Source organism: Balaenoptera borealis (assembly GCF_965194805.1).
Source record: "Balaenoptera borealis genome assembly, chromosome: 20".
Classification (NCBI taxonomy): Eukaryota; Metazoa; Chordata; class Mammalia; order Artiodactyla; family Balaenopteridae; genus Balaenoptera; species Balaenoptera borealis.
In genome coordinates this window covers 36,904,474-36,920,750 of record NC_138879.1, presented here as the reverse complement: position 1 = coordinate 36,920,750, position 16,277 = coordinate 36,904,474, and the positions used below count along the sequence as shown (strand labels likewise).

The following is a 16,277-nucleotide window of genomic DNA, read 5'->3' as shown; positions in this document are numbered from 1 at the left end:
CCTTTCGGCCACCTCAGCTGATACTCGCGGGATTTCAGTTCGAGTCTGGGTTAGGGAATTGTGGGCGGGGCAAGAGGAAGAATGACTGTTCTCTTCGCGGTTCTTGATCCGGAACTTGTTGTCAAGGAACCCCGGAAGGGGTAAATCGCACGAGGGAAGCGTGTTCGCTACCCAGAAGTGAAGAACGCAAAGCCGCGAGTGAGGCGGAGGAGAGGTATTCGAGGCAGGTCATCCTCTCACAGGTAGGGGGATGTTCTTCATTCTGTCTCCAATTGGAATGTTTCTTCCCATATAATTCTATAACCACCCCCTCACCCTTTCATCTTCTTCGTAAACTGTCTTCCGCCCAGTGGCCGCCGGAGCCACTGTTCCGGTTCGGCCAGTCGTCTTTTGGAAGAAAGGACCAAGTGCTGGGGAGGGGAAGGACCCAGAATTTCTAGTTTCCAGGCAACGCCTCCATTGAGGCAGCATTGATGGATTCGCTCCGAATGTGAGAAAATACCGAGCAGGCCTCACACTCTGCTGAGTGTTTATTGAGTACCCACAGCGTAGCAAGTTGTTGAGTCCTACGAGGAAAGAAAAGCCCTCTAAGAATATGATGGAAAAATTGCCTCCCTGTGTCACAGACATAATGTCTAAAGGAGTATTTAATCCTTTAACAATCCCAGGCACTGTACTAGACGTTCAGAATTATGCTCTACAGTGGTTATGTGTTATTGTTACAGCGGCTCTGGAAAGTAAATAATTAAGACTGACTGGGGGGTGGTAAAGACTTAAAAGACAGTTTGGTTTGAACTACACCTTCATGGGTGAAGAGGATTTTTTGTGTGTTTAAGTGGAGAAAATTATTTCAGGGAGAGATTGCTGCTTGAAAATACCTAGTCATTTGGTGTGGCTGAATAGTACACTGTGTAGCAGGAGAGGAGGATAAAGTAGGTTGAAACCAAATTGTGTAGTTCTTTGAATTCCTGCGAAGGGGTTTATGTTTTATTGTTACACTACCGAACTTGGGTCCACTCACCCAACGGGTAGCAAAGGGGTACCCAAAGGGTACTGATACCGGGTTGTGGTGAAAGAAAGCACAGTCTTTATTGCAGGGCCCCAAGCAAGGGAGTGGGAAACAAGCCTCAAATCCACTCCAGCTTGGTGTTTGAGTTAGGGTTTTTTTAAAGGGGAAGAACAAAGAGTCTGGAATTAATCATCTTGTAACATTTCTGTGACTTTCCTTAATTGTAGTTTCAGGAGTCAGGATGTCTCTGGTTTATGATTCTCTGGCCAGGTGGTCTATGGCTCGAGGTCTGTTAGCTCATCTTGCCCTGGAGAAACAACCTGAGTGGTAGATGATATCTACAACAGCAGTTTTAGTGTATTGACAGTGTTATTGACAACAACAATTTCAGTCATCAACTCTGGTTGGTTAGTATTCAGTTAGTGCAGGGTTGAGGTCACAGCGGACAAGAAAGGGGATAAAGTTTTGGATAGAGAGATTCGGTAAACTCGGTAAGGGACTCAGTTTTAGGGGGACTTGGTTTCCTTATTCCTTAGGCTTTTATCCAGTGATTTTCTAGCAGAGAAATTACAGGATCAGATTTGTGCTTTAGAAGTACAATTAATTATAATGGCAGATGGACTAGGATGAACTAGGGCACAAGTGAACCAAATATGGAAAGATTACAGGAAGTTTGAGAGGGAAGGGAAGATGCTGAGTTCAGTGTAGGACACAGTTTAGACCACTTCATAGACATCCAAGTGGTGAAATCCAGCAGAAGCTGGAAGTTCAAGTGTGGCGCCCAGGAGACGCTCTAGGAATCCTCAGCATTTGTTGATTCAGGAATGAGTGAGATTCTTCATCTCACAAACTATTTATTGTCTGTCTCCTCCTACTACATTGTTCAGTGCACTTCTCCAGGGTCCAGAAATGTGCACAATAGGCCCTCAGTAAATATTGATTGATTAATTGATTGATTGAATGGAAAGAGAGTATATAAACCAGCACCGTCCAATAGAACTTTCTGCAGTCATGGAAATGTTCCGTATCTCGCTAACTCATAGAGTGGCACCTAGCCACTTTTAAGTTGTTGAGCTATTGAGCACTTGAAATATGGTTAAATGTAACTGAAGAACTGAATTTTCATTTAGTTTTAATTTAAGTTTAAATGACTACGTTTGGCTAATGGTTGCTGTATAGGACAACGTAGGTACAGACTGAAAAGAGGGCCAAATGTGTAAGCTTGGGTAATACATACATCAGGGGCCAACAGAGGACATACAGCCAGAAAAAGAGACTGGAAAAAAGGTATCAGAAAGATAGGATGATAATAGGGTGAACTTTGGGTTAAAGAATTCAAGGGAAGAAAGCTTAAAGAAAAGTTATCAGTGAGTGGTGCAGAAAACTCAAGATGAGGCCTAAAAAGAGGCAACTGCATTTGGCAATTAGCTAGTGTCTGATTCCTTAGCAGTTTCAGTCGAGTGGGGAAGGGAGACAGGTAACTGAAGAAGTTTAGAGATGAAGGGAAGAGGAAAAGTGAGGCAGTGGTTTAAGGGTCAAAGAGGAAGGATTTTTAGGTTGGAAAAGGCCAAGGGGCAATAGCCAGTGGAACAGGATAAATGGGGGTAGCATGCTTCAGAAGGTAATGGAATCACAAGCATTGGTGAAAGAGGTTTAATCTGGCTGAGAAATTAGAAGGCACCAAGAGGAGGGTTTTATAGGACATGTTCGTTTGGCAGTGCCGTCATTGCCCGGGATTGTCTGTGAGACTAAGGTAGTTATTTTTACCTTAGTCTCAAGCACTGGGTTTATTGATATATGTCTATAATAGATATGCAGAAAAGGGGACAGGCTGAAACACTTTTTACAGGAGTTAGATGTTGATCTGCTCAGGCTGATAGGAGATTAGAACATTCTAAAGAATAGAGATGCTAGTATTAATTTCAACATTTTAGAATTAAGAGACCTCATAAGATACGGGACAGAAGTGATAAACAAGCTTGGTTATTTCTGGAACTTTTTCTGCTTTCTGTTTATGATGACTCTTACTGGTATATCTGGTTTTAAATAAAGCTGAGAAAATGAGAAACTTTGCATCATGACCTTTTAGATGAGTATATTCAACAAATACTCTATGCGTAGTTCCTTTCTCCAGATAGTACCTGAGTCTGGTATGTGGGATATTTGGTTATTTTGCAACCTAGAAATTGGTGCAGAGAATCCTTCTAATTCTTGACATAGAAGTTTGTGTGCGTGTGTGTGTGTATATGTATATATTTTTATATATATATAATTGAATATTTGTTCTATTTGTAGTCTGGTTGTTAAGATTATCAGAGAGAAGTCCTGCTGATATGTAAGCATCATGTAGTAACTAAATGATAGATGCATTGTGAGATAATGTGGGTTCTAATAAGAATTACATTTTATTTTCTTTTTTTGTGGCTGCAAAGGCATCTAGAGCCTTAAAGTGCCATGTCAGTACAGCCCTGTCACCATTTTAGGCACACCAGTGAAAGAGGACTGAAACTAGGTGCTGATGACTTAACCATTTATGACCCTCTGGTCATTCCTTGTCATTCTCCTTTTATCCCTAAACGCTTGTTTCCTCAGGGTTCTGTTTAGCCATTTCTTCCCTTGATATACTTGACCCAGTGGCCTTACCCACTTTCATCACTTCAGTAACCTCAGTTATATGTTAATTTCTTTTAAATATGTATTTCTAGCCTAAGCTTATCTTCTGACCTCTTAAATGATATATCTTTTTTTTTTTTTCCTGGACATCTCAACCGGGGTGTCTTTTGGTCAAACCAGACGTAATATATCTAAAACTGATTTTAGTATCTTTTACTTTCAAACCTTCTCTTTCACCAGAATCCCTTCATCAGTAAATCGTATACTTCCAATCTCCATTTGTTCAAATCTAGGTGTCATTCTAAACTTCTCCATTTCTTTTATCATCAGACTTCCAGTGAGTCACCAAATCATACAGGTGTGCCTCAGCCACTTCTTTCCTTTCCCATTGTCACTACTCTTCTCTGAGTGACTGTCATCTCATCTAGACTACTGGGAAAGGCAACAGAGTAGTGTTAAGAACACAGGCTCTGGAGTCAGGCTACCATTTACTAGCTTTCTGAACTTGGGTGAGCTACTTATATTCTCTGTACCCCAATTTTCACATCTGAAAAAATGCAGATAATAATTCTGTATTTACCTTAAAGGACTGTTTGGAACATTGAAGGAGACAATTCATGTAGAGTGTCAATACCTAATATATACCTAATATAAAACCTAATTTAGCAATTATTAACTGTTACTATTATTACATTATAGCAGTCTCCTGATCAATCCCCTGTATCTATTCTTAACAGCTTCTAATTCATTCTTTATACTGAAGTCCCAGGTGATCTTTTAGAAAACAAAAATCATTTCCCTGCAGCAGCTTCTCATTGTCCTTAGGGTAAATTCCAAACCATCTAACATGGCTTACAAGGCCTTCTGTGATCTGCCCTTCTTTCTCACTTTGTTCTCTGCAGCTCTTTCTCTCCATCTTCCAGCAGTCTGGACTGCTTTCAGGTCATTTGACATATTGTATTTCTCTCCTCTGGCCTGCCCACTTGGTGTTCTTTCTGCCTGAAATGATCTTCCCTCCTCCTATCTTCTTACTGATCCTTTGTTGCATTTTAAATATTTCTTCAACAAGGCCTTCCCTGACCTCCTACACTGAGCCAAAGCACTTTATGTACTCCCCAACACCTTTTTTAAAAAAAATATTTATTTATGTATGTATGTATTTATATATGGCTGTGTCAGGTCTTAGTCGCGGCACGTGGGATCTTCGTTGCAGTGCGCAGGTTCTTCGTTCCGGCGCACGGGCTCCTCTGTAGTTGTTATGCACGGGCTCTCTAGTTGTGGCACTTGGGCTCAGTAGTTGCAGCTTGCAGGCTCTCTAGTTATAGCATGTGGGCTCCAGAGCACATAAGCTCTGTAGTTGTGGCACGTGGGCTCAGTAGTTGCAGCTTGCAGGCTCTCTAGTTATAGCATGTGGGCTCCAGAGCACATAAGCTCTGTAGTTGCGGCACGTGGGCTCAGTAGTTGCAGCACGCAGGCTTAGTTGCCCCGCGGCATGTGGGATCTTAGTTCCCCAACCAGGTATCGAACCTGTGTCCCCTGCATTAGAAGGTAGACTCTTCTTTTTTTTTTTTTTTGGCTGCGTTGGGTCTTCGTTGCTGCATGCCAGCTTTCTCTAGTTGCGGTGAGCAGGGGCTTCTCTCTGTTGTGGAGCACAGGCTCTAGGTGCATGGGCTTCAGTGGTTGTGGTGTGTGGGCTTAGTAGTTGTGGCTCAAGGGCTCTAGAGCACAGGCTCAGTAGTTGTGGCATACAGGTTTAGTTGCTCCGTGGCATGTAGGATCTTCCCAGACCAGGGATCGAACCTGTGTCCCCTGCATTGGCAGGCAGATTCTTAACCACTGCACCACCAGGGAGGTCCCGGAAGGCAGATTCTTAACCACTGGACCACCAGGGAAGTCCTCCCTAATGCCTTTTCATAACATTTACCAGCCATGTAATTATTTGTCTTCTCCTCCACTCATCTGTGAACTGGCAGTGGCCTGTATTGTTCACCGTATTCCTAGTCTAACAAAGTATGTGTCTGGTACATAGGAAGTCAGCAAACGTTTGGGTTTTTTTTAACTTCTCTTTCCTCAGTTTCCTCATTTTCAATGTATAGAATTAATGCTAACTTCTTACAGTTATGTGGATCAAATGACACAATACATTCAAAGTACCATTGAAGCTTTGAGCTATGACAACATGAAGTTTTCTTAAAATAAAATGAAAGAAATTCAAAATTAGGACTGAGTCATCTCTAAACCACTACCAGAACATAAGCTCCATGACAGAAGGGACTTTTTCTCCTTTGTGTGCTCTTGTATTCCCCCAGATCCTAGAGCAGAACCAGTTAATATTTGTGGGAGGAAGGAGGCAATATATCATAAAAATAAAATAATTAAGAAAGCAGATGAGCTTAATGACACACTTCTGACTATAATTCAGATAACCTATTTCTGTAGCTACACTCGGGACTTTACATCACGTTATAATGTTCCATTTCCAAACTCAAAACCCCAGACATCTCTCTCTAACCACAGCCATCTGCCTTTCCAGCTTACTTCCATCATACCTTTTCTTAATAGCATGTGCATATCCTCTGTCACCTTCCTGTCCTTAAATCATTTTCTAAGAATGTGGATTTCATGGCTTATCATTTCAAACATTCTTGGCCCTCACCCTAAATTCCCTTATGCCCTTGTGTCTTGGTGCTTACTCTTAGTAGAATTCAAACTTGGATAAATCCAACTATCTGTCGTAGATGGGGAGGATGAAGGAAGAATATAGGTGCAGCAGATTTAGTTTATATGTTTGGAGGCAGTGATTATGTGGTTTTAGTCTTCTGGCTTCTATTTTCTCTGTGAAGTATGAAGTCATCTCTTCTATATTTTTACCTATACTCAGGCTGCTAAGTACTGCTGGAGAAGATTATAACTGGTAGGTATGGTACCGTTATAAAATCATTACTAATCCTAACCATGTTTTCAATGTTCCTCTGCAATCCTGCTGTGTTTTGCTGTAACTTTTATTTCAGTCTTCCTCTTCTCAACTCCAGCTTGACTTTTGTACAAAATAACTCCCTCCAAGGAACAATTTCCTGCTTCCAAATCCACAGCCCTACCTGCATCTAAACCTGTCACATTGGGAAAGGTGTCCCTTCTTTCCAAGACCAAATCTCTTCACAGGAACTTAGGTGCCTCCCACCTACTGCTTTGTATTAATTATTCTTTCCCTATCTTGAGCATCTACCTTCCTTTTCTCTGGGTCCATCCATTAACATTTAAATATGCTCAACATTTGTATATACTCATCTTTCCATCCTAAGAGGGAAAAAAAAAACCTTTCCTTTTTCTTCACAGCCCCTTGTATCTGTTGCTTTTTCTTTCTGCTTGCTTTCACTTTCTCTTTCTTGACCCCGCCTCAAACTAGCTTCTGCCCCACAACTACCCCACATTAGTTTTTTGCCAAAACTAATGGACAGACTGTCTCAGAGTGCTATCAACTTCTGGAAATATGTTCCTCACCACATTGTCCTGGTATTCCTGCCTCTGTATCTGTAAAAGTTGGCCATTTAAGAAGGCAGCTCCAGGGACTTCCCTGGTGGCGCACTGGTTAAGAATCCGCCTGCCAGTGCAGGGGACACAGGTTCGAGCCCTGGTCCGGGAAGACCCCACATGCTGCAGGGCAACTGAGCCCAGGCGCCACAACTACTGAGCCTGCGTTCTAGAGCCCCTGAGCCACAACTACTGAGCCCGCATGCTACGACTTCTGAAGCCCGTGCACCTAGAGCCCATGCTCTGCAACATAGAGAAGCCACCGCAATGAGAAACCCATGCACCACAATGAAGAGTAGCCCCCTGCTCGCGCAACTAGAGGACGCCCGTGCGCAGCAACGAAGACCCAACCCAGCCAAAAATAAATAAATAAATTTAAAAAAAGAAAGAAGGAAAATAACAAGTGTTAGTGAGGATATGGAGAAATTGAACCATTTAAAAAAAAAAAAAAAGGTAGCTCCAGACAGGGTCCAACTAGAGAAGGAGATGCATGAACTACTATAAAATGCAGAGTTTTTTTGGTAGGTGTTTCAGAAAGTAACTGAATAGTAAAGGATTCTAATGGACTCCAAGGAAGTGGAGATAGAGGTTTTATAACATTAAGTAGCTATTTCAGGGAAATTAGCTTTGTTCTGGGGAGGGCAGGGTTTGAATTTGAGATTGCAAATGTGGGGATATTGGGTTGTTTCAATTTTTTATTAACTGTACGTTTGACTTAGAAAAGCAAGATACATAGTATAGCAGTGTAATGTGTTAAATTATATTTTTATAGTTTGGAGACAAAAGAATTCATAGTCATTTTCTTTTCCTTCAGATATTAAGTGTACTCCATCATTCTCTAACAATTACTGAAGGTCTGTTAGCCTGGTTTATCTCATAATCCTCCCAATCCTTCTTTGAGATCTGGAGACAGCCATGACTTATATGAAGATCTGTTTGCAAAGGCATTGGTTTTTTTGTTTCTGAATTAGAGACTTGAGTCATAAGGCACTAGAGAAGTGGCTCTCAACCCTACCAGGCCCAACACACAGTTTTTTTTAAAATAAAGTCACTTGCAACGAATGTAAAATGGTATAGCCATTTTAGATAATAGTTTGGCAGGTCCTCAAAGTTAAAGAGTTGCTGTATGACCCAGCAGTTAGACTTCTAGGTATAAGGCCAAGACAAACAAAAACAAATGTCCACACAAAAACTTGTATTTATAGCAGCATTATTCATAATAGCCAAAAGGTAGAAACAACCAAGATGTTCATCAACTGATGAATAGATAAATAATACGTGGTACACCCATACAATGGAATATTATTCATCAGTAAAAAAGGAATGAAGTATTGATACATGCCACAGTGTGGATGAACCTTGAAAATATGCTGGATGATAGAAGCCTGAAACAAAAGGCCACATATGGTATGGTTTGATTTATATGAATGTCCAGAATAGGCAAATCCATAAAGACAAAGTAGATTAGTGGTTACCAGAGACTGGGGGAGGGAGAAATGGGAAGGGACTACTAATGGGTGTAGGGATTTCTTTTCGGGGCAGTGAAAATGTTGTGGAATTAGATAGTGGTGATGGTTGTACAACATTGTAGATATATTAAAAAACACTGAATTGTACACTAAAAAGGTGAATTTTATAGTATGTGAATTACATCTCAAAAAAGTTTTAAGATTCCCTATATTATTCTCATTTTAAAACATTTGATAACATTGCATACCTTGCCTACCATATAATTTCAAAAACATTAATATGTTCTAATTTTAACAAAAAAGAGAATAAAAAAAAAGAACTTTATGGTAAAATATGTATTTCCAGGACTGCCATCTATGCCACACAGATTATGCACTGTACAATTCCAAGGGCACCACTTGTAAGTTCTACAAACATGATGGCCCCATGTATTTCAATGTATAAATGCTTAGATACTATTTATTCCACTAGAAGAAACTGATGACTGTTTGTGCCTATACACTGAAGCGTCATGAATCCAACAGCCTCAAATGTAGACTGATATAAGTGCTTTATTGATGATTCAAATACCATGAAGAGCTTTGCTGGGGTAATAGGAATTTCTAAAATAATAAGGATAAAGGATCATCTTCCTTTGATTTATATGATAGTTATACTACTGGTAAATTGAGTGTGTCAAAACTATGCAAAAAATACTTTGTGTTCGTATGCAAAATGAAATTGGGTTCTACTCTTAGACATTAATAGTTTTTCATCTACAGTAACGTCCAGTGGGACAAATCTTCACGTATAAGGCTTTTAGCATTCCATGCCAAGGTCTAGTAAATGTCAGCAGTGCACCTCACTCCAGGTCCGTTGTTGTGACACCCAGGAACTTCTCTGAGGGGTTGGTACCATCCCCATTAAGAACTAATGCAGTACGAAGACACAAGTAAATAAGCACTCACTATATTCCAGAAAGAGTGAGTTAATCTTGGTTTCTCTAGATCCTTTAGGCATCTTGGTAAAACAGAACATTTCCTTTCTCCACAAGACTTAGCAAAAATTGAGGAACGGAGCTTTGTTGTATCCAAGAAAGAGATGTACTCCTCACATTGAGATTCAAAATGACCTAAACTGCTTCACCTGTATTCTTGAACCTTTTCTAGTACACAGGGGAGAAAAAATAGTACATGTCTAAGATCCAAAACATATTTTGCCTTTTTTCTGGCTGAATTAAAATACTGCTGCTTATATACTGTCAGGATGTTTTATCTGATAAGCCTGTAACTTTCCACTGCTAGATAGTGACAACTTTCTTTTCCTTACAGATGCTCTCCAAACCCTTGGTTATGGAATATTTGACTAATCCTGGTGCACTCAGCTTGGCTGCCGGAGTTGCCTGTGGCATGTGCCTGGGCTGGGGACTCCGAGTACGCTTTGGAATGATCCCCAAGAGCTCGGTGAGCGAGACAGACACTGACACCAGAACAGAAGCAAGCATCTTAGGAGAGGGTGGGGAGTACAAAATGATTCTTGTGGTTCGAAATGACTTAAAGATGGGAAAAGGGAAAGTGGCTGCCCAGTGCTCTCATGCTGCTGTTTCTGCCTACAAGCAAATTCAAAGGAGAAACCCTGAATTACTCAAACAGTGGGAATACTGTGGCCAGCCCAAAGTGGTGGTCAGAGCTCCTGATGAAGAAACTCTAGTTGAATTATTGACCCATGCAAAAATGCTGGGACTGACTGTAAGTTTAATCCAAGATGCAGGACGTACTCAGATTGTACCAGGCTCTCGAACTGTTCTAGGAATTGGGCCAGGACCAGTAGACCTAATTGACAAGGTCACTGGTCACCTAAAACTTTACTAGGTGGAATATTGTATGATGATGGTCATCCCACCACCACAAGGGTTTGAAACTGTCAAATTCTAACAATAAAAGCTGAATTTCTTCCCCCAACTTATGTATTCTTGAGATGAAAATCCGTTCCTGTGTTCTTCTATCAATCATGTACTTGGCCTGGTTACACAGTTATCTTGGGCTGAAAAAAAAAAAAAAAAGTTTGGTTAATAAATAGTCCTGGTGGTTCAAGAGATGGGTGCTGAAACAAGAAATATTTAAGAGAGGCAAAGGTCACAATAAAATTGGATTACGAGGTGGGAAACAGCATTTCCTATGTGTGGTTCGGTCCCTTTGTGTGTTAATAGCTCTTCTATTACCCCCCTTGGAGGATCAGGGGTCAAGGGTACTACCATTAGGTGCAAACTGTAGTTTGTTTTCCCTGCCTTCAGTTTTTGGATGACTGCCTATCTTATTAATAGATCATGGGTTTAAAATCTAACTTTGTGGATTTGTCTTAAAGCTGAGGTTTTATAGCACTGATATAACCCACCCGTGCTGTGTTTCATGTTCATTCCCTGACCCACACTGGCTAAAGTTTCTCAGCAGCGGTCCTTCATCTCTTTAGTTCCCCCCCTTTCCTAACAATGAAGGCATTGAAACTTGCCAAGTGACTTATATGGACCTTGAAGGTGATAATGGGCCCACGTAAGAATTTATGGTGATTGTAAAGTGAATGTAGCTTATCCCAACATCCCACTATTTCTTTACGTAGAACTTAAGGAACTGGACAATTATTTAAGGGCACCTTATTTCCCTTTTGATCATTATACACTTAGCATGACATAATTCCAATAATTACTGTTATACCAGCTGCCCAGAATATGAAGGTTCCAGCTCCCAAGAGCCACATAGCTCCCTGATCTCTTTTTTGCGAAAAGCCATTTTTCTTGAAAGCCTTCTTTAGGGGGATCCTGACAGGATTTCTAAATTCAGTATATCCCTAAGAACTATGATGATGTCAGGGAGAATTTTGTTAACAGGCACATGTTAAGAGACTGCAGCTCTCCATGGTTAACTTCAGCAATTAGCATTAGTTAGCAGTTAACTTCAACATAAGCAGTAATATAGCACAACTGCAAGCTCTAAGGTCAGTGGAGTCTGGGCAGAACACTAAAGACTACTGCAGCCAGTCTTAAAGGTTCTATTTTGTCAGTTTTGTAGTTTACACTGGCATCTGACAGCACAGAAGAAATTGCAACTGTGAAGGATGCCGCAATAGCAACTGTTTCTAAATAGAATGTTTATACTGGATTTGAAAGTGATGCAACAGCATGTAACTGAGCTGAAGAGAACCCAATCCTAAATGTATGATTCTGGCTCCGGTAATTTCTGAGGCTTGCCTCAGACACTGACGGTTCTAGGTTCAAAAGTGCATTCCCGACAGGATGGTCTGCCGTGGCTGATAGAAGTAATTTTAATAAATCATGGCATATCTACTAGGATGAATAGTACACAAATTCTGGTAGTTATGGAAACATCATGTTTGTTTTCTAGCTCACCTGTACTTTCATATTTATTTTATAGGGTTCATAATCTTGTGGTTCACAAAGTATGCTCTGCAGAGCCCTTGGGGTCTCTAAGACACTTGCAGGGGGTCAAAACAATTTTCCTAATACTAAGACATTCTTTTCCTTTTCCACTGTTTTGACATTTGCAGTGATGATAAACAAGCAATGGTGGGTAATACTGCTGGCACCTTTCACAAATCAAGGCAGGGGCACCTACCTGTACAAGTAGTCATTGCAGTTTTCACTGCCCTACACTTAGTTAAAAAAAAAAAAAAATTCACTTCATGTCATTGATGAAGCAGTAAAAAAATTACTAAATTTGATCCTTGACTGTTTGTCTTTATATTTTATGTAACATCAAACACTTCTGGTACACACTGAAGTGTGACTGTCATCTTGAGGAAGAACACTTGTGGCTGAGTCCTGAGCTGAACTAGCTGCTTTTGTCATCATTTTTACTTGCAAGAACTGACAAAATCTAGTTAACCAGACCTGGGTGTTTGGCAGATACAACTACAAAAAGTTCATCTTCATGATTTCAGAGTCCACATTTCAGCTAACCACAAGTATCTGGAAAGGCTATTAAAATACTCCTTCCTTTCCTTATTAAATATCTGTATGAGGCCAGATTTTCTTCATATACTTCAAAACATAACAGATTGAATGCAGAAGTAGATATGAGAGTCCAGGAGTCTTCTGTTACAACAAACTTTAAAGAGACTTGTAAAAAATAGTACAATGCCATTCTTCTTGCTTGACTTTTGGTTGGGGAAATATGGTTAATTCATTATTGCTTATGTTAACATTCAATGAGTTTATTAGTCATATTTAAATGGTTAATAGCTTAAAAAAATTGTTTTAACTACTAAAATACAGTAAGTAGGAATAGATAAAACCCCACATAAACTAGAGCTCTTTGGGATCTTCAGTAATTTAAGTATAAAAAGGATCCTCAGAAAAAGTTTGAGAACCGCTACAGCAGCGGTCCCCAACCTTTTTGGCACGAGGGACTGGTTTCATGGAAGACAATTTTTAAACGGACTGGGGTGGGGGCAGGGGGTGGTTTTGGGATGATTCACCCACGTTACATTTATTGTGCACTTTATTTCTATTATTATTATATTGTAATCTATAATGAAATAATTATACAGCTCACTATAATGCAGAATCACTGGGAGCCCTGAGCTTGTTTTCACTTGCCACTCACTGATAGGGTTTTGATGGGAGTCTGCAGTCAGACCTCTCTGCTAACAATAATCTGTACTTGCAGCCGCTCCCCAGCGCTAGCATCACCGCCTCAGCTCCACCTCAGATCATCAGGCATTAGATTCTCACAAGGAACACGCAACCTAGATCCCTTGCATGCGCAGTTCACAGTAGGGTTCATGCTCCTATGAGAATCTAATGCTGCTCTGATCTGACAGGAGGTGGAGTTCAGGCGGTAACGCGAGCAGTGGGGAGCGGCTGTAAATACAGGTGAAGCTTCGCTCTCTCGCCCACTGCTCACCTCCTGCCGTGAGGCCCCATTCCTAACAGGTCCCCAGGGGTTGGGGACCCCTGCACAACAGTGAGAATATCTGCATGACTAAATCAAATTATGGAAAATTAAAGCAGCCCTACTTGGAGATCATCAGTCTCTTGCTATTGTACTAATGTCTGTTGAAATGACTGTCAACAATTATCACATTTTTTGGGGTATAATGTCTGTATTTGGATACTAGGGAGGAAGAGGAAGAAGTGTTCTTCCTAGGGAGGCAGATAACTGAAAGCATGTTTACCTCCTGAAAAGTTTCCTATGAATCTCTTTCCCCTTCTTCCCTCCTGTTTTAGTTACCTTTAGAGAGTGGTAAAGAACTCTTAGTACTCTTGGTTTTCTGTTTTTAGTTCCTTCTCCCAGACCATCAACCATCATCCTATTCAGAGGAAAGTTAGGGAAGATCCCTTAAATTAGTTTATTACCAATTCATTCTGTCTCTTATTGTACAACACTTACTACGGCCCAGTACTGACCTAGGTGTTCTGTAATTTAAACATACTCCTACAAATAATCCTGAAAATTACTCATAGTGTTAACACACAGGTGAAGGAACAAGCTCAAAAGTTCAGCTTGCTCTCAATTTGAACCTAAGTTATACGCTGCATCAGTTTCTCTTTCTACTGTAGCCCATTATGGATGGTTTTAAGGGGCAACTCAGTATCACAGACATAGCACCAGATTAAAACAAGGCTTTAAAAAAAAAACCCAAAAAACTCTTAAGTATGCTGTAAGAAAACCTTTACTAAAGTATTTTAACTTGTTTCTGTTAAATGGGAAGGGAAAAGAGAAAAATCTCTTGATTTTGACAAAGATGAAGAAAGGGGGCTGAGATCCAGGAGAAACAACAGGACGCCCAGGACCTGAGCAGCAAGATGTTTTCCCTACGACAAACCAAGAAAGGAAAAGGGATTTTTCCAACTAATACTATAATTTCCTATAGGAATATTGGGGGGTTGGCGGGGAGGTGAAGGTGGGGAAAAGCAGGAGTTCTAAGTTTTAAAAAACCATTCTGTGGAGTTTATGGTCAATGGTTTGACTTAGAGTTATAGAGCAATACAAAGCTAGGTAGGGGGCTCTCTAACTATTGAGAATTAACAGTGAAATGAACTTAGAGTAACATTCTCAGCCATAAGCAAAAAAACTTGAATTCAAACACTGGTTTAAAAGAAATCAACTTAAAATACCCACAATTTGGGGGCCTTTACAATTCATGCTGAAGAACAGCATGTTAACTACATGCTTGTATATTCTTACTTCAAGTTAATACAATTTAACATCCATGATCTCTTCATAAATGAAATGCTTAGATAAACACCTAAAGTGCCCCTTGGTTACAATGAGGGAGGTAGTAGAAGTGTAGCCCGCTTCAGCACTGACTGGTTCTTTAGACAACTGCGTGTACCTTATTAGCTACTGGGATGCACGCAGTGTAATGCAGTGTTTCCACACGTCCCAATCCGCATTCCACGCCTGCTCTCATGCCTTCCTATACTGCCTAAGCACCCAATATGAGACGGTTCTTTTGGTTTAAGTTTGAGAGATATTTAAGTAAAACTGCCATTCTACATGTTATTTCCACAGTCCAGTAATTTATTTTAAATTTGAGTAATTTCAAATTCCACAAACAAAACTGAAGAACAGCAATATTTTGTTTGAATTCTTTCTTCTGTACACTCAGTGATCTAAAACACCACAATATCCAACATACACAAACCTCAGGGAAGGGTTAGTAAATACACACAGATTGGAATCATGGTGCTCTTTGTTCCTGAATGGAATGGTCCCACAAAAAAAGCACAGGATACAGCACAACAGAAGGGCACCTGTTACATATGAAGTGAGCAAAAACACACTAGCATTTTCTATATGTGTAATGAGGAAACCTGCATAGGTTAGAGGGCCTTTTACGCTCATTTAAAAGTCAGGCAAGTTGTCTGTAATGCATTTTTCAAATAATTTGGAGAGCACTGCAATCCAGTGTAGGATATGCTGATTAGTGTTGTCTTTGTTGGTATTGACAGTCTTGCATGGTCACACACCAATATTTCTGCTTTAGCTTTTCTTTGAATAAAAGAGATTTAAATGCATTTAGACAATACATACTGTAAGCTGTTTACATACACTAAATTTAAGAGATTCAATATTAGAGTTTTTTTTTTGTTCTTTAAACACTACAGAGTGCAAATCAGGTTCTTCACAACAGATTGAATATTAAGCACTTCTTCAAAGAATGAGGGGGAAGAAAAAAAGCCCAAGTGAATAAAACACTGAAACTATTCCCCTTTGAAAATAAATTCTAAAATGATGCGGAATGTGAAATAAGCTTTTAACATAGGTGATACAAGTTTACAGTTAAAAACAAAAAGTAGTCCTTCATGAAATAAAGGTTACAAGAACATGTGCCTGTTTTCCCCCGTTATAAACTGAGAAGCGGGTAGAGACGATGTTTCGGTACGAAAATAGGCGACTACAGGATCAGCTTTCCGTCTCACATGCTGTACCCAAAGCCAGGCTGTGGCTGCCCATAGGGTGGTGCAGTATAACCATAACCAAAAGGTGCCTGGGGAGGGACTGCAACACTGGGTCCTGCTGTCAGCATCAACTGGGGCTGACCTACGGAAGAAAACAAAAAGGAGCAGGGGTGGGGGGGCAAGGAGGTGGGAGAAACTGTTAGCATCGTAGGATGATCACACCCCAGTCTCCCTACTCTAGCAACATAATTCATT

At 40.4% G+C, this 16,277-nt stretch overlaps 2 protein-coding genes across 6 annotated transcripts in view; one reads left to right on the top strand and one right to left on the bottom strand.

Annotated features, from left to right (window-relative positions):
- Positions 1–101: 101 nt before the first annotated feature.
- Positions 102–10,563, top strand: PTRH2 (peptidyl-tRNA hydrolase 2). Its single transcript, XM_082372108.1, has 2 exons — positions 102–242; positions 9,934–10,563. The coding sequence occupies exon 2, from the start codon at positions 9,934–9,936 to the stop codon at positions 10,471–10,473; it is 540 nt and encodes a 179-aa protein (XP_082228234.1). The 5' UTR covers positions 102–242; the 3' UTR covers positions 10,474–10,563.
- CLTC (clathrin heavy chain) overlaps positions 10,484–16,277 on the bottom strand; it is a 65,680-nt gene continuing 59,886 nt past the window's right edge. For 3 of the 5 annotated variants that reach the window (XM_082371951.1, XM_082371952.1, XM_082371954.1), the window contains one exon: positions 15,580–16,164. In XM_082371951.1, coding sequence (XP_082228077.1) covers positions 16,040–16,164 — 125 coding nt within the window. In that variant the 3' untranslated portion in view covers positions 15,580–16,039. Of the gene's footprint in view, positions 10,646–15,579; positions 16,165–16,277 lie in introns of those variants that run through there. The other 2 variants (XM_082371953.1, XM_082371955.1) reach the window with 1 other exon arrangement.